Raw genomic sequence first — 21,999 nt, forward strand, 5'->3', positions numbered from 1 at the left:
ACGCTGACAAAGCTGCGTCAGCATTTTGCCATGGGGATAAAAGGGAAAATATAAAATAGAAGGTCTCAAGGATGAGTGGAGAGTGGGGCGGGGAGTGGAGGGTTCAGAACAGGTGGGATTTGGGTCTAGGTCCACGTTGTTGGCCCAGGGAGCTGGACTGGTTCTGGGCTGACCCTGCCTGGCTTTCTCTAGTTTCTGAGCATTTACACTTTTTATTCTTTTCCTGTCTCCTTTTCCCCCCATTCCTAGCTTTGACGAGATGAATTCCTACAACTGTTTCTGAATATTTCCCTAGAAATCCTTCCAGGTCTATGATAAGGGTCCTTCTTATGAACTTTCCAGAAGTCTCCACACGATAACATAATACCATATTTTATTAGGGGAACCCGGTAAAAATGCCAGTATTCTGTATTACTGACACCAGCTTTGGTGTGATATTTGCAGTAGCGGCTGTGGACACAGTTGTCCAGGGCAGAGAGTGGTGTGGAGGGAGAAAAGGGTGGTGGGAAGCCTCCTGGGCGCTAATATTAAAGAAACCTTGTGCGAAATAACTTAAGTAGGTATAATTTTTATATTGTGGGGTTCTTCTGAGAATTAAAATACCTGTAAAGAACCTGGCAGAAGGTAATTGCCAGATATTTTAAATTAGTATTATTTATAACATGAACAATTTTTATTAATAATTGCTATTATAATTGTTGTTATAGAGGGATAACTGCAAATGACAGTGTGATCGCTGGCTAGTTACATCACCTTTCTAAGTGTTAGACTTCTCACCCAAAAATAGAGAAAATTATAGTACTTCCCTCGTATGTTTGTTATGAAGGTTCATTCATTTATTTCCCATACTGACTGTAACGTGGAGACACAAGCTGACGGGTGTGTGATAAATGTGGTTTGTTATTATCATCAATACTTGGTGATGATCATACTCGAAGTGAACTTGGAATATTCCCCAGAGGAAGGGTGGGGTTTGAGTGAGGCACTGAGAGGGAGGATCAGAGGGAAATACAAGAGAAAGAGGACGGAAACCAAAGAGTTTCGAAGGGGTCCCGAAACCTTGGTAAGAGGGAGGCTCAAAAGGGAGAGAGGGGTCCATGGCCCGCCCCACCGAAAGACGCATCAGGACGGAGGCAGGATCTGCTCACTGGATCTGCACCCGGGAGTCCTGGACATTTTAGGAGGAGCGGTTGTAGCAGCCGAGGGGCCAAGAGTTGGGCTGGAAGATTGGGTGGTGTGAAGGGGAAGGGAGGGAGGGAGGGAGACAGTAGGGAGAGTCGGGGGATAGAGACTCAGAGAGAGTTAAGGGTTTGCGGCGGGTGGGGGGGGGATGGCGGGGTGTGAGTGAATGTGTGTGTGTGTGATGTTTTCCCTGGGAGACAGTTAAGAGTGGTGGCAGGCTAAGGACGGTTTTAAATACAGGCTTTATTAAGTAGGGGGAGTCGGGGGATAGAGACCCAGAGAGAGTTAAGGGTTTGCGGCGGGTGGGGGGGGGATGGCGGGGTGTGAGTGAATGTGTGTGTGTGTGATGTTTTCCCTGGGAGACAGTTAAGAGTGGTGGCAGGCTAAGGACGGTTTTAAATACAGGCTTTATTATTATTTCGGTACAGCAAGGCCAGCAGATCAGGAGAGGACCACCATCACAAAGGCAGTTTGTTCCTCTGGAGACCAGCGGGGGGGAGAGTCAGGGGGCGAAGGGGACACCCCACAGCATGGGGGGTGGCTACACGGGGAAGCACCTGGGTTGGTCAGGAGGGGAAGTGTGGACAGGAGCCTTTATCTGCAGGAAGAAAAGGGCGGGCAGGGTAAGTAAGCAGGTCTGGGACTGGCTGGTCTGAATCATTTCAGCAGGTCCCGGGGCCTAGGGACTGTGCCTCTTGTCTGATGCCGGGCCCTGGGGTGACTAGGACTGGTGGACAGTGGAATGTCAGGGCCCAAAGGAACCTGAGAGCCAGTGAGGAAGGCGTGGGGTGTGGGCTCTGGATTGGATGGTTTGCATATGAAAGGCATTCCAGCAGGTGAGCTGTTTACAGTCCCTGGAAATTGACTAGCCCTGGGCCTGGCTGTCTCTCCAGGGTCAGCAAGGCCCCAGAAGTCAAAGCATCAGAAAAACAGAAAATAAAAGTTAAACTAAAAAAAAAAAAAAAAAAAGTTAAACTACAAGAATGGGCAGCACTGTGTGGTGCCCATGACACTTGACCAGCCTCCTGCAGGAGCTGTGAACATCGATCCACGCACACAAGGGAAAAACTAGGGCAGAGAGGCCCAGTGACGTGGCCATCGTCAACCAAGGAAGTAGAATCCCACCTCCTTTCCTCTGACCATCAGCCTTCTAATTTACAGCGCCCACCCCTGCTCTGCCCCACCAAGGCTGCCCCACAAAGTGTGCTTGGGCTTGAGATAATTCGTGACGTTTTTCTTACGTGGTCATACCATAGGACGGAGAGTGTGCATTTTCCGAGCCCAAGCATTCATAAATGGGACACGTGCTGGGATATCTTTGTCAGTGAACATATTACAAATTTTAAATGAAGGGCATATTGACAGCTGTGGTACGAAGTAAACGGTTCTTGGACCCGTTAAATTGAATCACTTTGAGAAGGGGGGGACTTTGTGGCTTTAAACATCAATATTCTGGCTGTAGATAAAACGGAAGCATCTGGCCAGAAGGTGAGAACCTCAGAGGACTCATGACTCAGAACAGGGAAATAGTTCATTAAATTATGGTGTACAGTATTAGTCACCTAGGTCGTTATAACTGAGCTTCAAAATATTAAATATGTATGATTGGAATGCGCAAGTGGCCAAATTGATTTTGAAATCTGCTTCGCATGTTTTTAAATGAAGATTGGTTGATATACATTGGTGGCTCATTTTAAAAATTTCAAAGAATTCATGAAATTGGTTAAGTTCATTTGCCAATTATTATCTTAACAGCTTCAAGTAATTTTTTTTCTCTGTGGTGGTTCCTTTCACCAACCTTATTTTGGCTTACTCTTCAGAAAAATACTAAATTTTTCAAGTTACTGCAAAGCAATAATTTTGTTTTATGATTTGAAACACGAATATTAAAATTTCTCCTTTGGGGATTAAGGGGTTTTATAACAGCCGTCCCCAGAAATGGGCACAAATATGCCTTCTGTGTGTGTTAGCCTGTGAATGCCATGGCCAAGGCTCCTTTTCTGCTGCCTGCCATCCTGAGACTGGACTCTGTGACTGCAAACCGCACGTGACCGGACAGCAGTGTAACCAGTGCCTGGTAAGACGCCTCCCGGTCATTACATACAATTAACGTGTGTGTCAGTGTTAATGTCTATAAATGATGCCTTAACTGGCGGTTCCAATGAAATGGAATCCCAACCACCAGAAAGAGCAGGTTCCTGCAACATGGCTGGTGAGTGCTACGTGGCCCTATCTGGAGAGTATGTATTCGTTTACAGAGCGGTAGAATGATGCCACGAACACTTTATGAATCTATGACACATGCAGTTGTTGATTTGGGAAATGTTCTAGTAGATACTAGCCACTTACTAAAATGTATTTTGTCTTCCGTGTCTCTGCCCCCGTGAAACAGCACGGCTACTACGGGTTGGACACGGGGCTCGGGTGCCTGCCCTGTAACTGCAGCGCGTCGGGCTCCCTGTCGGACGACTGCACGGAGGAAGGCCAGTGTCGCTGTGTCCCAGGTGTAGCTGGGGAGAGGTGTGACAGGTGTGCCCGCGGCTTCTATGCCTACCAGGACGGTGGCTGTACACGTAAGCTCCTGAATTCAGTGTTTGAGACTTTATTGTAATTCCCAGGCCTTTCTTTGAGCTCTCCTTTGACTTCTGTCTAATTCTGTTAAGTTCCGTTACATTTTTTTTTCTGAACATGTAGGACTTCATACCTTTTTTTCTATTTCCTGATCCCTATTCTGGGTAAGTCCGCAAGCCGTGGTCAGGCTGTACTAACTGTGTGAGCTTAGACTAATTACTTAACTTTACTTAGCTTCGGTCTCCTCATCTGTAAAATGGAGAAGTCGATTATTCTCTCCGTCCAGGAGTTACCCTCAAGGTTGTGCTTAAAGTCTTTAGCATGGCGATTGGCAAACAAGCGCTCGGTAAGTGTTAACTCTCTGTTCTCCCCACCTGTGGAGGCCTTTCCCGGTCTTTTCTCTATTTCTCCCACTATGCCAGATTATTTCTCATCCAGGAGCAACTGTCCACAAGGAGGAGCATTCACCTCCCGTGAGACACGGCGGGGTGTTGGGGATCACGCGTTTTCTTTCAGGAACTAGAAGAGTGATTGAGATCATTTAACACAAGGGAAAGAACTTGCAGCATCAGCTCTGACCCCTTCGGTTGACCCGACGGTCCTGATCTGTAACAACACCCTGTGTCTCTGTTGTAGCCTGTGACTGCGCTCACACTCAGAACACCTGTGACCCGGAGTCGGGGGAGTGTGTCTGCCCGCCTCATACTCGGGGTGCGGCGTGCGAGGAGTGTGCAGACGGACACTGGGGCCACGACCCGGAGCTCGGGTGCCAGGTGTGCACTGTCACCTGCACATTTTCTCAACTGAGAATTATTTTGCTGTGTCAGGTTTCGCTCTTCTTCTTTTATCTGTTCGCTTGATTTTTACCTGTTGAGTAGCTTGATGGTTTCTGTTCAAAACTCAGTACCGACTGTAGGAATCAAAGTGGAAGAAGCAGCATCCTTAAAATACAATATTCTAAATTTTCTTCAAGCGTCTAGCTGTGCAATTGATGGTTAGAAGATCAAAAATTTATTTTGGTGCCCTTTAAATATATTCTGCAATATATGCTGTCTTCCAGGAGAAAGACATAAATCACTTTCCTGGGGGTGAGGGAGGTATTCCAATCTTCAACGGTTCTGTTTTTCTATGTTACTTTTTGTCGGTTAAACTTAGACTTTGCATTTTGAAAACAGAGGGAGCGTTACTGGGCTTCTAAAATAATTTTGCTGGACTGCTTTGACCTATTAAGTTGATTGAATTTCAGGCCACGGTTGTGGCCCAGCCTGCATGTGTCACAAAGGTTCACTAACGTCCAGCAGCATAAGTCCTGGCCTCTCGATGGCTTGTGGCAAAGTGAGTCCATATGGCAATAGTGAGAGCGATCCATTCGTTTGTATAATCTCCCCACGTTTAGTGTTTTCCTATAATCCTGTATGTGTACATTATGAACATATAAAAGCTGCCTTTTTATTTATTCAGTATTTTTCTTGCAGGCCTGCAATTGCAGTAGCGCCGGGTCAGCCAGTCATCAGTGCGACGTGCTCACCGGCCATTGCCAATGTAAGCCTGCGTTTGGTGGACAGACCTGCCACCAGTGCTCACTGGGGTACAGAGACTTTCCGGACTGTGTGGCCTGTGACTGCGACCTGAGAGGGACACTGGCCGACACCTGTGGCCGGGAGCAGGGTCTCTGCAGCTGTGCCCCAGAGACCGGAACCTGCTCTTGCAAGGTACTAGCGCCCGGCTCCACTTCCTCCCTCCCGCCCACTCGCCATTCTGACTTCGGGGGGCTTTAACTATTTAAATAAGCACTTGGGTTTTAGACGCTTCTCGTAGTGAGTTTGCACCACCTTCTGGGTCTGGGTTTAAATTCTGTGTATGCTCTTCTAGAACGATGGATGATTCTTTAGAAGGAGTTTGTACTGTTAATTACAAGTGTCAGATGATGGGACTGATTTGAAAAACAGTTTTCTATCATGTGTTTCAGTTGGCTGAGTAGCCTATCTGTCTTGAATATACAGGTAAAATAGATAACACAGGGCTTCAGGAAGATTTGTGATTCTATACCTGGTAAGTAATTATTCTCTTGTGCGTGCTGGCCAGACTGGAGGACATTTGTGTTTATTATTTTCCCAGGAGGTTAGATTTCAACATCATACTTAACTCTGTGTATTTCCTTTCGTTTTCCCGTTGTGCTTTGTCGTTAGAAGGTCCTTGGCCATCTTCTCTGTTCCTTTCCCAGGGTCTGAGAGATGGAATCCTGGTTGATTAGCGGTGGGGGAGGAGGAAGGGGAAACTCATGTGGCTGCGGGGTAACGGGAACATCAGTGGACGTGTGCTTGGTTCACCACATCTGTGGTAGCAGTTCTCACCACGGATGGTCAGCACAGGAGGACCTGCCCTAATAATTATCTGGCCTGTGGCTCTCCACCTGACTGATCACTGGTCACCTGGGACCTCCAGGAGGATCCGGGCCCGCTCCTGGAGACTCACCAGGGAATCTGCATTTTCCAAAAGCTTCCGAGACGATTCTGATGATCAGCTGAGTTGGGGAATCACTGAGTCTGAGAGAACTGATGCTCAGAGAGGTTAAGGAACCAGCCTAAGGAGCAGCTAGTTAGCAATGTTTGTTCATCCAAAGTTATTTTTGTGTTTTTTCCCATTTCTGTTTGTTCATAAACCGTGTCTCTTTTTTTCAGGTAAAAATGAGTCTGTCACTTTGTCCCCTTTAGGAAAATGTCATTGGCCCTCAATGCAGTCAGTGTCGAGCTGGCACCTTTGCTCTGGACGAGGCGAACCCTCGGGGGTGCACCCCGTGCTTCTGCTTTGGGCTGTCACAGCTCTGCTCAGAGGCCGAGGGCTACGTGAGGATGCCGGTGGGTTACACACGCAGATAAATGTTCTGTTTGCAACCCTCTACCCTTGGGAGTTGGGTGAGGGTGGGAAAGGCAGCCAAGTACTTACATTAAAATTTGCTCTTACTGCATCAGAAATTCTAGGAAGCTGATTTGGGTTAGTCCAGAATCAGAGGTCTGCTTCTGCTGTCCAGGAAGTAAATGGAGCAGGAACCAGGGCATCAGTGTCGCTCTGTGCTAATCTGTCTGCAGCTTTAGTCAGAGTGAAGAGAAAACTCTCAGCAGTCTCCTTCATGTAATTGAACCTGGCCCAGTATAGGAAGAGTTTGACCCTAAATGCAGTGGTTTAAAGGCATTTTCAGTTCATTTTAATCCAGGTGTTTAAATTGAAAAGAAAAGTCTTTCTTATTCCTGTTTTAATAATGAAGCTGTCTCATCTGAAACAGTGGAAGAATCTGACGGTCAAAGGTGTGGCGTGAATTCACATTCTAAAGTGGCTTTGTCCTCCCCTCCGTGACTAGGTAACGCTGGGCTCAGATCAGCCTCTTCTGCGTGTGGTTTCTCAGAGTAACCTCAAGGGTACGACGGAGGGGGTGTATTACCAGGCCCCTGATGTCCTCCTGGATGCCATGACCGTCAGGCGGCATGTCCACACAGAGCCGTTTTACTGGCGGCTGCCCAGGCAATTTCAGGGAGACCAGGTGAGACGTGCACCCAGCCTCCAGCCATCCACATTTCCTGGGCGCACTTTGAAATCACAGTGGCCTGGGTTGGCCTGTTGCTAACTGGAGTAGTTATTAATTTCCTCTTCTAAGTGGGGATGGAAAAGGTGAACACTTGTAAAAATCCCCCAGATGAATGGCTCTTTAAATTTCTCCATTAATTTTGAAAGTCTTTTAAAGTTCAAAACATATTCTTTTTCTTCTTAAAGCAGTCATTCGACAAACATTTATTGTTTTCACTAAGAGAGGCTCAATGCAAGCTTGTGTGCTATGGCCCGAGAGGGTCTTCTCAAGAAATTGGCGCTCATTTTGGGGTGGGGGGGACAGAGACTTGAAGGCATCATATGCGTCTTTGTTTATATAAATATAGCAGTCTGTATATGAATTCAGTCTGATTTTTAAAACTTGAAAATATGTGCTCTGATGGCTATACATAATTTTTTAATTCAGAGGAGCTTGAAAGTAATTAGAATGACTGTTTTGTTACTTTGGAGCTTACCTTTGTTAGTATCATCAAGAGGAAGCATTGGGAGGTGATGGCTGTGGCTGTGGCTTTGGTGATGGTAGTCCCATGGGTGTATACTTATCCCCAAACCCGTCAACCTGTATACAATACATAAGTACAGCTTTTTACAGCCGATCACACCTTCATGATGCGGTTTTTAAAACTTTTGAAGGATCGCTTACTTAGGAACGATAGCCTGGGTCAATTTAACGACCCATAATTAAATAGAATTAGAAGGAAACTCATATCAGACAACGTATTCCACCCACGTGATGTATTTTTAAGACACAAGATTTCTTTCAATGGCAGCAGGTTTATGATAAAATAATTTTAAACCAGTGCTGTGCCAGAGAAATAAACAACACTGTATTCTTCGACAGCTCATGGCCTACGGCAGCAAACTACGGTACAGCGTGGCCTTCTATTCTTCCAGTGGGTTCGGCACCTCCAACCTGGAGCCTCAGGTGCTCATCAAAGGAGGCCGGACCAGAAAGCAAGTCATCTATGTGGACGCTCCTGCCCCCAAGAACGGACTGAGACAAGAGCAGGAAGTGGGGATGAAAGAGGTGACGGAGCACTCTTTTCACACAGGCCCCTCGGGCTGGGAACTCTGCTCTGCATGCAATGAAATCATGAAGCTGCTGTAATAAGAGAGTGAAGAAGAAGGCTTTGGGTCAAAATTCCAGTGGGTTTAGCAGAACTGCTACAAAGATTCAGATTTCACATTCTCAAGAAAAGTATATTAGGCTTATGTTAATTTAGTGCAGATTGCATCTTAACTCCTTTATGGTGGTACAGGAGTCTCAACCCGTATGGATATGATGGTCTGGAGTCTTTGGCTGCCCTTGAATTTGGAAAGTGTGGATTTCTTCCTTCAGCAGATGTTTACTGACTGTCCTCTGCGTGGCTAGCGCTGCCAGAGGTGATGTGAGGCCGTAGATAAATGAGATGGTGCGGCTACCACCCCTGGGAGGTGACACGAGAGCTTCCTCCCTTAAACTCAGTGTCACTTAGAACTGGGCTCACTGCTGGAGAAATTTCTAAAGGAATTAAGTTCATATGCCTCTGAGGAGCTGTACCCTGAATTTAACTGAATGTGCTTCTCATCCACAGAATTTTTGGAAATACTTTAACTCTGTTTCTGAAGAACCTGTCACACGCTCAGATTTTATGTCTGTTCTTAGCAACATTGAGTACATCCTCATCAAAGCATCTTATGGCCAAGGATTACAGCAAAGCAGGTACTTGGAAGCTTCTAGAAGTTTCAAAATATTTTCCTTATTTGAAAGCAAACTGAAGGGATTTGATTCACTTTACCCCCATTACCTCCTATCTTTAATATCATATATATTTCTGTCCCTCACCAAAACCTTATTAAATGTTAATATTATCATGAAATATGTGAAAAGTGACATAGATTATCCATCTCCTGTATTAATGTGGATATAACATGTAAGTACATAATGGTGATACCTTCTATGTAAACAACAAAACAGTTCTGCTATTTTCTGCCCTTAAACTGCAATGCCCATGTCTCTGTCACAATGCATTAAGAATGCTGTCCCCTGCTCATGTGGTCCTAATCCCATAAAGAAAGCCACCTAGGTTATGGCCAGACTAGTACTTCAGATTCTTTTAGGTGAGCTTTCTCTAACATTATATTGAAGTTCTAAAATTTTGGCTGCGGACCTTCCCTGTATAATGACTAATGTGCTTTTGGTGTGTTTTTACCCATTTCCTTTACAGCTGTGAGTAGGAACTACTCTCAAACTGGCAGGAAAGCTCTGGTTTCATATATGTGCCAACATTATTCTGTAATGTGCTGTTTCAAGAAAGTGTCTTTTTAAATATTAGTGTCTCCTCTCACATTTCTTAACCCAACGGTTTCACAGAATCTCAAATATTTCTATGGAGGTTGGCAGAAAGACTGAAGGGTCGCACCCCAAGAGGGAGGTGGCATCCCTTTTAGAGAAGTGTCTCTGTCCTCCTGGCACAGCGGGATTCTCATGTCAGGTAGGGAGACTGTGGTTAAAATCCGTTTCCTGGTTTGGGGTTGAAATATGCTTGTTACAGCAGCTCCGAGTGAGGAAGAGAACGGTGTGTCTCTATTACGTCATTTTTGCCTTTTAAAAATTACTTGTGGTAAAATAGGCATAAACATAAACTTCACCATCTTGACCATTTCTAAGGCGTACAGCTCAATAGCGTTAAGTACACTCACACTGCTGTACAGCCAATCTCCAGAATTCTTCATCTGGTAAAACTGAAGCTCTGTGCCCAGTAAACACTAAACCCCCTAGGGCCTCCCCCAGTCTCACCCTTCTACTTTCTATCTCTTTGAATCTACTACTGTAGGTCCCTCATGTAAGTGGAATCATGCAGTATTTGTCTTTTTGTGACTGGCTTATTTCACTTAGCATGATGCCCTAAAGATGGATCCATGTTGTAGCATGTGTCAGAATTTGCTTCCTTCTTTTTTCTCTTTTTAAAAAAAATTATTTATTTATTTTTGGCTGCGTTGGGTCTTTGTTGCTGTGCGGGCTTTCTCTAGTTGTGGTGAGCGGGGGCTACTCTTCATTGCAGTGCGCGGGCTTCTCATTGCGGTGGCCTCTCTTGTTGCAGAGCACGGGCTCTAGGCATGCTGGCTTCAGTAGTTGTGGCTCACGGGCTCTAGAGCGCAGGCTCAGTAGTTGTGGTGCAGGGGCTTAGTTGCTCCGTGGCATGTGGGATCTTCCAGGACCAGGGCTCAAACCCATGTCCCCTGCATCAGCAGGTGGATTCTTAATCACTGCACCACCAGGGAAGTTCCTAGCTTCCTTCTTAAAGCTGAATTATAGTCCTTTGGATGGATGGACCACATTGTGTTTATCAGTCCATTCATCAGAGGACACTTGGGTTGCTATCACCTTTGGCTATTGTGAATAATGCTGCTACAAACATGGGTGTACCAGTATCTCTCCAAGACCCTGCTTTCAGTTCTTGGGGTTTCTACCCAGAAGTAGAATTGCTGGATCACGCGGTAACTCTGGTTTTAACTTTCTGATGAACCACCATACTGCTCCACAGCACCACACCTTTCTGATTCCCACCAGCAAAGCACAAGGCTTCCAGTCTATCCATACCTTTGCCAACATGTTATCTTCTGGGGGTTTTTTGTATTGGTTTTTTTTTTTTTTTTTTTTTTTTTGATACTAGCCATCCTAATGGGTGTGGGCTGGTATTTGATTTGCATTTCCATGATGATTAGCGTTACTGAGCATCTTTTCATGTGCTTGTTTAGTCATTTGTGTTTCTTTTTTGGAGAAGTGTGTATTCAAGTCCTTTGCCCATTTGTTAACCAGGTTTCTCGTTCATTTCCTTTGCTTTTGCATTCCCTCAGGACTGCGCACCTGGTTACCACAGAGGGAAGCTTCCAGAAGGTGATGGCAGGAGACCGCGCCCTCTGCTGGCTCCCTGTGTACCTTGCAATTGCAGCAAACACAGTGACACCTGTGACCCTGAAACGGGGAAGTGTCTGGTACGCTGGTTTGTTTGGGTGCTTGCCTGACACTTAGAATTAGAGCAGGCCCTGAGTGTCTACATTTCCAGTTCGAGGTCATACAAGCTTCTTGATTTAGAGAGAGTTTAAATTTAGCTAAATGTAAGATATACATATATTTCCTTCAGAAAGGTCTAGCTAAGTGGTCTGATATTGTTGGTGGAAATTCTCTTATAAATTTTACTTCCTTGGATCTGTTTATGGACATCAATTAGTCAAGTGTCTTGTTTTTACTTGCAGTACTGGTGGTTGTAGTCAAAGTACATGAGAACTTTCTGTCATAGAATTTGAAGGGTCACCTGGAGGTTTCAAAATGAGTTAATGTCAAAGTTGAAAATGTGTTTCTCTGTGTTAAGTGATGCCCTCTCCTTGCATTTGTTAAAAACTGCATGTTGTCCTGGAGGTCTTCGTGTGCGTTTGTTTCCTGGCCACCTACCCCTAGGCCGTCAGGGACACAAGGAGAGTTCTGACCACTGCAAAGGACCAAGTGACCCAGACAGAAGTCTCGTGTTCCTGAGGACAAGCTCTTGCATCCAGGATTTTCCTTAAGCCAACGAGACCTTATTGATAACATAGAGTAACCCGATATTCTTTCCCTACTCATGAAACCTCATTCTTTCTGATAACTCATGTGGGAACATTGGTTCCTTGTCTAAATTGTGCCAAGACTAACCTGCTTCAGGCAAAATAACTCACTGAAGGAAAATGAGCTCCCCACCAAGAAAGACACACCAAAGCCTTAGAGATCTTGGCTGTGGCCTAAACACAGGAACCAGGGTTCCCACACCAGATCCATCTTCTTCTTCTGTTTGGAAGCATCTTTCATATGTGGAATTTAAAGGCAATCTCCACTGGGAAAACTGTTAAACCGTAGCAGTGCCCAGGTGAATTTAGAAGCTGAAGCACCACGTCGTTCTCCTCAGTTAAAAAGATATGTGTTCACCTTTGCTGACTTCATTATATATCTGGAATTAAAGAATTATTCCAGTCACTCAAGGTAAAATGGACTTAATGAAGATGCAGATAGCTGCAACACTGTTAAAAAATTTATTCATTCTAATCAGCTCACGCTTCAGGCAGAAGTAAAGTCCTAATACAGAAAATGAGAAAATTTCATTTAAGGATTTAAGGAGAATTGATTTCAGGCAACTTCAGGTGAGATGTAATTAGCTAAGAAGGTCCCTTGGCCAATCACGGGGACAAAGGTCACATGGATAGTTTGAGAAGTTAATTGGTTCTTTCATGCTGCATCTTTTCTTGGTGCAGCTAACCACTTTGACAAGATTAGGTACTCCTAGGACATTAAATGATTCCCCTACCTTTCCTGACCTACCAGAACAAAGTTCTCAGATCAGCGGCTGACCTGTCAATTTATACCCAGGAAAGAACACAGCCCACTTAACCCACCGTGGATTTCTTGAATCATCTGTCCGTTCACTTCTGCCCTCTCAACTCCCCGGCGTGATCACTGAGCACGGACTAGGCACAAATCAGTGTGCTTCACATCGCTGTTTGGGTCCCTATACATTTTAGATCCATATTTTAAGGCTCTGAAAGCTGGCCGCACTGGGTATATTTTCTATAAGAAGAATGTATCAGTAATTTCTAGGTTGTGTCAGACGAATGCAATCTTATAATGAATGAAGGCCACAGAGCTGCCAATGTGTCCAGGATTTTTTTTTTTTTTTTTCGGTACGCGGGCCTCTCACTGTTGTGGCCTCTCCCGTTGCGGAGCACAGGCTCCCGACGCGCAGGCTCACAGGCCACGGCTCACGGGCCCAGCCGCTCCGCGGCACGTGGGATCCTCCCGGACCAGGGCACGAACCCGCGTCCCCTGCATCGGCAGGCGGACTCTCAACCGCTGCGCCACCAGGGAAGCCCTGTGTCCAGGATTTTAAAAATATGAAGAAAAATGCTCACCCTTCCTTGAGAATAAAAAAATGTCAACTGATATGAAACGTGGTAGTTGACATCTGGCTATTGCCAGATGAGAATGAGTCCTAACAGTTTCCCATTGTTTTCCTCTCCTTTTGAAACATGGGGCCCCAGAACTGCAGCCACAACACCGCCGGAGACCACTGCCACGTGTGTGCCCCCGGGTACTACGGGAAGGTGACCGGCTCGGCCAGCGACTGCTCTCTCTGCACCTGTCCTCACGGCCTCCCTGCCAGGTGAGCCTCGCAGGTGCGCTGGCACGCCTGCACCACCCACTGCTGAAGGCAGGCTGCTTCCATTCTCAGCTTCACTTTCCAGGGTCTCCGCATGACCTGTCTTAATGAATACTCTGCGTGTGTCGAGAAAGGCTGATTTTAAGAAGAAGTGTTCCTTCTTCCAGCATTTGAAGGGAATCTTTTCAAAAGCAGAGTATCTGTGTGTTAGCTTTGAGTGTTAGAATGGAACCCATTAAAGAAAGGACTTTCAGGTTTTGTTTTTTTTGAAGACTAATTTTAGCCTCCAACCTATGGAACCAGTGTGCCTAGAGATGGATTGTTATTGATTTTATGAATAATGATACGAAGAATTCAGTTCCTGCTTAATGCAAGGGAATGGGGTTAGAATTTATACATGCTGATGTCTGATGAAATGCAGCAGTGCTGCATGGTAAGGAAATTGGGGCCAGGTTCTACCTCATACTCATGATGCTTACACAGAGTTATCTGGACACATAAAAGAACCAGAGATTTTAGGCGGGAATTGGAATATCCGTGGGTCCCCTTTCGTTTCAACGAAAATTGTAATTCATAAATAACATTTCGTTATTGCTTAGACTATTTGACAAGGCATTGAACATGTATAGATCAAATACCAACTTTTGGTACGCTAAAATGAAGTTTTCCTTTAAATATTTGTTTTAACCTTCTATCTTTTATTGTCTCCAAGTCAGTGTCGCTTGACAGCAAATACCTAATGAGAGGCACTGTGTAAACTTCTCCTGTAAACTATCAAGCATCCTAAAATTTATTGCTACTGCCATTTTTTGTGTAAAACCTGTATATAAAGTTTGAATCACCAATTTCACTCATGTAATCTAAGCTATATGTGTATAAAGATGGGCATTGCTTGTCCTCACAAGAAATGGGAGGGGGGCACTAAAATAGCTACCTACGCGGGATTGATCAAATACCTAGAGTGTGCTGTGGTACATACCTAGAGTGAAATATTGTACCAACACTGAGAAAAGAATAAGGCACTATCTGTATGTACAGAATTGGAGAAATGGCCAATGGAATTATGAAACTGAACATATGATGTGACGCCATTTTGGAAAGCATTCCTATCCGTTCGTATGTCCGTGTCCACAGCTCCATAGCTATACGTGCCCAGAGAAATGTGTGGACGGGTGTTTTACACTTCTTCTTTGCACAGTTCTATACTGTTTGTGTATTTGACTTCTTCAGTTACAGAAAGTCCACACCATCCCCACAGCACACCCCCTACACACACACACACACACACACACACACACACACACTAATAAATTAGTACACCATTAGGAAGAGACGGTGAGAGTGTGAACGTTCCGTATGTGCTGTGCGTCTGAGAGGCCCCGAAAGACGTGCTTTGTTTTCTACATCTCTTGTGTTTTCACTGAAGTCTGTCCCTCTAGTGTTGAAGGAGGGAAAAAAGTCACAAGTGAAGCAGGGCTCATAGCAACCCTGTAACTCATGCTGGGAGCCCCTCTTACCGGCCAGATACCCCAGCTGTTTTTTTAGTGGTTTGCAGGTACCCAGCTGAGCCTCTAGTCGGTGATTTAAAATGTGGAGGCAGAGGTTATGAGAAAAAGGAATACGCCAGAAGCTGAAGTCCCCGAGTGAGGGGGTCAGCATCTGAGTGGATTCTCCAGCTTTTGCTGCTGTAGCTCATCGCCTGACTCCCTACCTTTAGGTCCAGTTATCCTGAGATCCCGCCTCAGTCTGCTCTTCTTTCCCCTGCTTTGCCCTCTTGTCCTTCACTGCAGTCAGGTGTATCCCCAGCACGGGTCCAGCTCCCTTCTCCCTGCTGTTCTGCATGTTTGCTCAGAGTCCCGTGCGGCTCGCTCCAGCCACCTTTTCATCTAATAAGTCAGATAATTCACGTACGTCTCAGAACAAGCCCCTTTTCACCTGGGAAGCTTTCTTGTTTGGTGGCTAATTAGTTGTCTTCTGTAAATCGGGCTCATCTCCTCAGCACTCACCTGGTTGTCACTGGACAGGCATCTGTGAGTATCTTCTAGATACAAGAGATGCAACCGCTTGTGTCGATTACGTGTTTATGTCCCTTTTTTTTCCCCCAAAGAGTATAAGCTCTAAAAAATGTGTCCGTTTGTCCAGTGTAATCACTTATTTTTTAGAACAGTATCATGTACCCTAAGAGTAATGAATAAGTACCCTAAGAAAGATTTGAAGTTGTGTATCTGAAAATTCAAAAAAAAATCTTTTCTTCCAGTTTTAGTCCCACTTGTGTCTTGGAAGGTGATCACGATTTCCGCTGTGATGCCTGCTTTCTGGGCTACGAAGGACAATATTGTGAAAGGTATGTCACCTGCCCCTTTAATACGCATAGGACATATTTATGAAAATGACCGGGAGCCCTTATCGGTTTGGATGTGTGGGATTGATAATGCAAAACGAAAGCCCCCGGGCATCAAGATAGGTAAATGCACTTCCTTGTGACCATCTCATCCTCCTTTTAGGAAAGAAAATGCAGAATGAGGTGAGTGGGCCTGTGCTCTCTGCACTTCATGTGGCAGAAGTGATTACTGTCCTCGGGAAGCTGCTCTGTGTATTTGCTCACTGGTGTTGACCCTCCTGTCTGTCCTGCGTGTCTCCTTCTGTAGGTGCTCCTTGGGCTACCATGGGGACCCTCAGATGCCGGGCGGCACCTGCCAGAGGTGTGACTGCAGCCCGCACGGCTCTGTCCACAGTGACTGTGACCGCGGGTCCGGGCAGTGCGTCTGCAGGCCGGGGGCCGCGGGGCTCCGCTGTGAGGGCTGTGAACCAAGGCACCTTCTGGTGGAGAGCGACTGTGTGTGTGGGTATCACTCCTCTCAAGGATGAAAGATGGTTTCCCGTCTCAGATGGTTTCCCATTACGGGGAAATGGCGTCGGCAGGATAGAGAAAGTCCTATTTTATTTTAACTAATCATAGATTCCTTTGCATCTGCCGAACTGAACTTTGTGAAGTGCATTTGGAGCCGAGGAGAAGGTTCTAGGATAACAGCATTTATCTCTCCGGCACTATGAGTGGCACAGCAATGCCAGCTTCATGGTTCAGCTGGTTAATGTTCCCTCTAGTGGAGCCAAGGGTCAGTCAGAGCAGAAGAGGACACCTTTGTGGCTGCTCATTTGTGTCACCAAATTTCACGTATGGCCTCAGCTCTTGGCTGTTGTGGAATTTTTTTTTTGCCCGTTCTGATTTATTTGAATAGCAAGTACATGAGGTAGTGACCTTGGGAAGTCTCCTCAGTGGTTCGCGGGGAAGGTAGGGAGGAAGCAAGGTCAGGATCATGGCAGTCCAGAGCTCTTTTGCTTTTCTTTGTGTGTTTGTCATTAGCAAGACACATCCGTTACTTTCTCCACTCCCCTTCGTTTGTACTTGCTGAAGGTGTCTGCAAACGATCTGAGGATATCACAGACCAGGCCCTGACAGGACATGCACTTGGAATTCATGGCCGTTGGTCCAAGTCAAAGATGGGCAAACGTGCTGTAAAGGTTGGAGCAGCGTTTCTTTGTGGCCCTGGGGAGTCACTATTGTGACCTACGTCTGGGCGTCATCATCTGAGAACAGGGGCTTGGGACCTGCTTACTTCCCGAGGCACAGTTAGCATGAGGATGAGATGGGATGAGTCCTCGGAAGCATCGTAGATGTTATTACAGGATGCCGCGCGCACACACGGGAAAACGTGCCGGCCGCGTTGCTTTAACTTGAACTTCCTCTACCCTGTAGCCTGTGACGATGAATGTGTAGGCGTGCTGCTGAATGACATGGACCATGTGGGTGATGCCATCCTCTCTGTGAACCTCTCCGGCATCATCCCTGTCCCGTATGGGATTTTGTCAAACCTGGAAAATACAACGAAATATCTCCGGGTAGGTACTAGGAATACAGAGATAGGTAGAAACACGTGTCATGGGGAGGTGAAGAGTCGGCCTGGACAGTAGGGGTCATTTTCTCTGTCCGTGTTCCCCATCGGTGCAGGAGCCTCAGTCCCAGTGTCCAGTGCTGGTAGGCGCCAGGCCTTCTTCCCCTGAACCTGACCGGGGACTTCATCATCCACATGATAACTCGTTTCCCTGTGGGACAGCTCGAATTGGTCAAGAATTGATCCACAGATGCCTCCTTGTAGATTCTTCCTCTGTGTTCCTCTTTCTCCTGCCTTGTGGAATAAGACAAAGTCCGCTCACCCCTGTTTATAACAGGTCTTTGGATAGTTGAAAACAGCTGGCCTAGTACAAACACAGAAAAGGAATGAGGATGGCATCTTCTTTAACGTGCTGAATGAAGATGAACTATTTTCTGTCAGTGTATTATTCTTAACTGGAGTTGCAGGGCACAGAAGTTCCTCCTCCCTGGAAGACTATTTGAAAATCTCTGGGGGTAAATCATAGTTTTATGTTTAGTTAAAATCTGTGTTTTGATCTGGGTCCAAAAGAAGGTGGGAAGGTAAGAAATTGACTTACTAGACAGCATTTTTTCATTCTAATTGGGAAAAAATGTGATTCTTAATTTGGCTTAAAGCCTATGCATTAGAATTTGAGATATTTAATTCACCGTGTTATGCAGTAATGCCTGTGTGTGTGTGTGCGCCCGCACGTGCGCGCAGTGGAATCCAGCTGCTTCAGTGATCGACTCTTGTTAATCCCGGGCTTTTCTCTTTAGATGTAATGGAGTTAAGAAAGGTTAGGAAACTCTAAGAGATGTTTCTGTATTATTTTTCCTCAAATGGAACGAAATGTTTTGAAAGATAAGAAAAAAAAGGAAGGAAAGAAATGTTTAAGTTTCTTTTCCACTTACTATAGACACAGTCAGTAAGTACTACCTCTGTCAGTTTGGGCTCCAGCAGTACAACTACATTTCTTTTTACCATGTGAGATAAACACTTGATTTCAACTTTAACTCTTTTTGAGTGATTTTCCCTCATTTAAACCACCTTGTTAATTCCCTTAAATGACTTTTTATGTTTATGTAAAGTTCTCAGGAGTTTAAGGTTGTGAACCCTTCACTTTTTCTTGTTTTCACTGTTGACCTACACTGTGACTTGGGCAAGTTGATAACTGTCTTGACCGTAAACAATAATCTAGCCCCTTCAAGTGTTGTTATAAGGTTTGAATTAAGTCATACAAGTAAAGAAATTAGGGCTTCCCCGGTGGCGCAGTGGTGGAGAGTCCGCCTGCCGATGCAGGGGACGCGGGTTCGCGCCCCGGTCCGGGAGGATCCCACGTGCCGCGGAGCGGCTGGGCCCGTGAGCCATGGCCGCTGAGCCTGCGCGTCCGGAGCCTGTGCTCCGCAACGGGAGAGGCCACAGCAGTGAGAGGCCCGCGTACCGCAAAAAAAAAAAAAAAAAAAAGAAAGCAGAAAAGTGTTGGCATAAATTAAGCACCTAGTTGTTAGTAATTATAAAGGCTTTTCTTTACTTAATACTTTTGTATTTTAGCTTAGTAAGTGTTTTTTGAGGTGTTAGCAATTATAGTTAAAATTTATGTGACTCTACTGTTGAAGTTCGGCCAGACTCACCCAGGAATTGCAGCAGTGTCAGTTCTGCATAACCCACCAGACTTTAAATTCATATCTACATAGGAAATACAGTGCAAAAGATGGCAGTATGGAACCATGTTGCTGAAGTCAAAACTTAAGTGAATGTGATTCATTTTATTTTTTAATGCAATTTCAAGGAAAGGAGAATTTCTTCCCATGAACAAAAAAGGTAATAACAGGTGATTGTTAGTTAAGAACCAGAAGGTTTATTTTGAAACGTTATAATTTGTTTTCGTCATTCTTTTAGGACTCTTTATTAAAAGAAAATATACAGAAAGAACTGGCAAAGATTCAGCTTGAAGGTGTCTCAGAACAAACAGAGGACCTGCAAAGGAAGGTAAGTTCTTCACGTAAAGGGCCAGCTCCTCCCACCCACCCCAGCCCTTGTGAGCCCTTGCCAGGGGCTGCCTGGAAGGTTCTGGTCAGATGAGGGCAGCCTCCTCCTCCCAGGAGCTGCGCTCCAGCTACTTTGTGTTCAGATTGGTTCGGGTGCTGCCAGCTTCTGTGCTTTTGCGGGAAGAGGCTCCTGATTGAATTTCTGCTGTCCTGTCCGCTGAGGGAGGAGTCGGGCTGCCACTTTACCATCACCTCTCATTTCCTCCTGTGAACCGGGGGTGGGCGGCATGAAAAGATGGGGCTTCTTCCCTGTCCTGGATTCACTGCACATGGTGAGAACGGAGGTCCCCACCCCTGCCCCCAACACCAGCGCAGCTCCTTGTGTGCTTCTGATTTGTGGACTTTGATGTCAGCAGGGGGTTATTTATTCTGTTTAGCCCATGCCAGATGAATGGTTTCTAGTGACCAAAAAAGAATCTGCTCATTTGCAGATGGTGAGGGAGGCCTATTGCTAAATTTATAATTTTCACTCATGGATTGTGTGTGTGTGTGTGTGTGTGCGCGCACACACACACATAGATGTACATGTATGCACATTGATATGTGTATGATAGTGTATCTGTGTATATATGTATCTTGTCTCTGTCTCTCAACATCCACACACGTGTGCAATCGTGCACCCTAAAATGTATTAGCCTGGCTCCTGTTAATTTAGAATTAATGATGATTTGGGAAGAGTTTAAGGGTTTATGTGTGGGCTTTAAAGTACCTCAGCAAGCAAACATTTGGTAGGAAGTGATAAGCTGATGAAAATAAATTCTTTCTATCCATTAAAGAAGATTCTCTTTGGATTTTGACTAGAAAACACCTTTAGAACCATTCTGAGTTACTTTATATTCCTGGAAATTACGTTTGTAATTTATGAAACCTTTCTTTTCACAAATTAGAACATTCCTAATAAAAATAACAGCTGAGAGTAGCTCTCAGCCCCTGGACTGCCGGCCTAACAGACATCATCTCATATAATCATCATGAAGTCCTGTGAGGCAGTGTTATTATTACCCCAGGTTACTGTTGAGGCTGGGAGGTGTTGAGTACCAGGTCTCCAGCCTGGCAGAAGCAGGCCCGTTTGCCTAACTCTATGTCTTAACTCCTTGACTAAGTTCTTATGGTCAATAGAAATTAATAAGATTTTACTTTCTAGGTTCTGCATGTTTGGGTCCTAAAATGAACATGAGGTCTTCACAATGGAGACACTGGGGGAGTCTGGCTTCACGGCCAATTAGGTTGCCTTTAAAAAAAATAGACTATCTTTTCTCACACAGAGTGAGCAGTAAATCATTTCATGAACGACCTAGCCCACTTCCAACCCAACTGTTGACCTTAGCGTAGGTGATGGTGTACATCTTCACTCTGTGTTCTAGAATATGTTTGTTGCTTAAAAGAGACAACATCCGGGGTGCCGAAGTTCGCATTGTATTCAAAGTCAAACTAAACGGAGGCCTTTATTTTCCATCAGCTGGACAGGGTGTTAACACGGAGCCAGCACGTGACCAGGGCCACCGAAAGAATCCTCGACAAGAGTCGCGACCTCCTGACGTTTACTGAGAAGCTGCAGGCAGACGTCCAAGGTAGTGTCCCCGGAGCCTTGTCTGGCGGGTCTGGCTTCCTCGGTAGGAAAAGCTTATTCGCTTCACTCAGCACATGAGTAACCATGTCCTAGACTCCTAGACTGGACACCTGGAGCCTTCCCTGTGTCCACATCGTTGTCTTTCATTGAGAGTTTTATCTTTTAAAAAATGGATGTTTCCTTTTTTCTTTTCCACATTATGCCGTACACTTCGGTCCTTAGTATCAAGTAGATATGGTGCCTCCCCATCCATTATGGATTTGTCAAATGAACACTTATTAAATGGAGCACAATTGCCGAGTGGTGAGCCGAGGTCCAACAACCGACCACGAGAGAAGATGAGATAGAGCAGTTGATTACTCGGGGGGGTCCAGCCTGAGGAAGTAGCCAGCCCATCTCAAGGGGCCACACGAGGTGGTCAAGGCAGGGTGCAGGCAGAGAGAGGGAGACAGGACCTGGAGCGCAGGCCTTTATTAGGGTGTGTGCGTGGAGTGCTTTGGGGTTCCTGGGCTAAGGCCAGATTGGCCAATCCAAAGCAAAAGAGCAGGGTTTTGGTAAGTCCCCGGGGACCTTATCTACGAGGCATGTAAGGGGAAGGTGCTGGGAGACAGGAAGACTGTCGATCACTAGGGCCATTGGGGAAGTCACATCCAGAACTTACATTTGCTTTGCCTCTGCGGCTGCGTCTAGGGCATATGCTTGCATGAGGGGCCAGTGTTAGTTTAAGGTCCCTGCAGGCCGCTTAGCTGAATGAAATGGACATAGAGGCAGCAATACCACAGAGTAGCTTAGCTAAACTCTCAACGCCATCTCTGCCCAGAATAGGAGTTGATGGGATTTGGAGCTTCAATGTGGTCCCAAAGTATGTCCTACTATCAGAGTAATTTACTCCCTACTCAACTGGCATGTCCCATCTGATCTGGCTTTTAGAATGCTACTGTCAG

At 45.6% G+C, this 21,999-nt stretch overlaps 1 protein-coding gene across 1 annotated transcript in view; it reads left to right on the top strand.

Moving 5' to 3' along the window:
- Positions 1 to 21,999, top strand: part of LAMA1 (laminin subunit alpha 1) — a 145,655-nt gene that overhangs the window by 70,413 nt on the left and 53,243 nt on the right. The window contains exons 20-35 of the mRNA XM_055080335.1: positions 3,153 to 3,259; positions 3,575 to 3,755; positions 4,390 to 4,526; positions 5,229 to 5,465; positions 6,468 to 6,611; positions 7,112 to 7,291; positions 8,198 to 8,383; positions 8,931 to 9,058; positions 9,710 to 9,830; positions 11,197 to 11,334; positions 13,405 to 13,526; positions 15,781 to 15,867; positions 16,172 to 16,365; positions 17,281 to 17,423; positions 19,337 to 19,426; positions 20,945 to 21,056. Of these exons, the coding sequence (XP_054936310.1) occupies positions 3,153 to 3,259; positions 3,575 to 3,755; positions 4,390 to 4,526; positions 5,229 to 5,465; positions 6,468 to 6,611; positions 7,112 to 7,291; positions 8,198 to 8,383; positions 8,931 to 9,058; positions 9,710 to 9,830; positions 11,197 to 11,334; positions 13,405 to 13,526; positions 15,781 to 15,867; positions 16,172 to 16,365; positions 17,281 to 17,423; positions 19,337 to 19,426; positions 20,945 to 21,056 (2,307 nt within the window). The remainder of the gene's footprint in view (positions 1 to 3,152; positions 3,260 to 3,574; positions 3,756 to 4,389; positions 4,527 to 5,228; positions 5,466 to 6,467; positions 6,612 to 7,111; positions 7,292 to 8,197; positions 8,384 to 8,930; positions 9,059 to 9,709; positions 9,831 to 11,196; positions 11,335 to 13,404; positions 13,527 to 15,780; positions 15,868 to 16,171; positions 16,366 to 17,280; positions 17,424 to 19,336; positions 19,427 to 20,944; positions 21,057 to 21,999) is intronic.

Source organism: Physeter macrocephalus, chromosome 19 (assembly GCF_002837175.3).
Source record: "Physeter macrocephalus isolate SW-GA chromosome 19, ASM283717v5, whole genome shotgun sequence".
NCBI lineage: Eukaryota > Metazoa > Chordata > Mammalia > Artiodactyla > Physeteridae > Physeter > Physeter macrocephalus.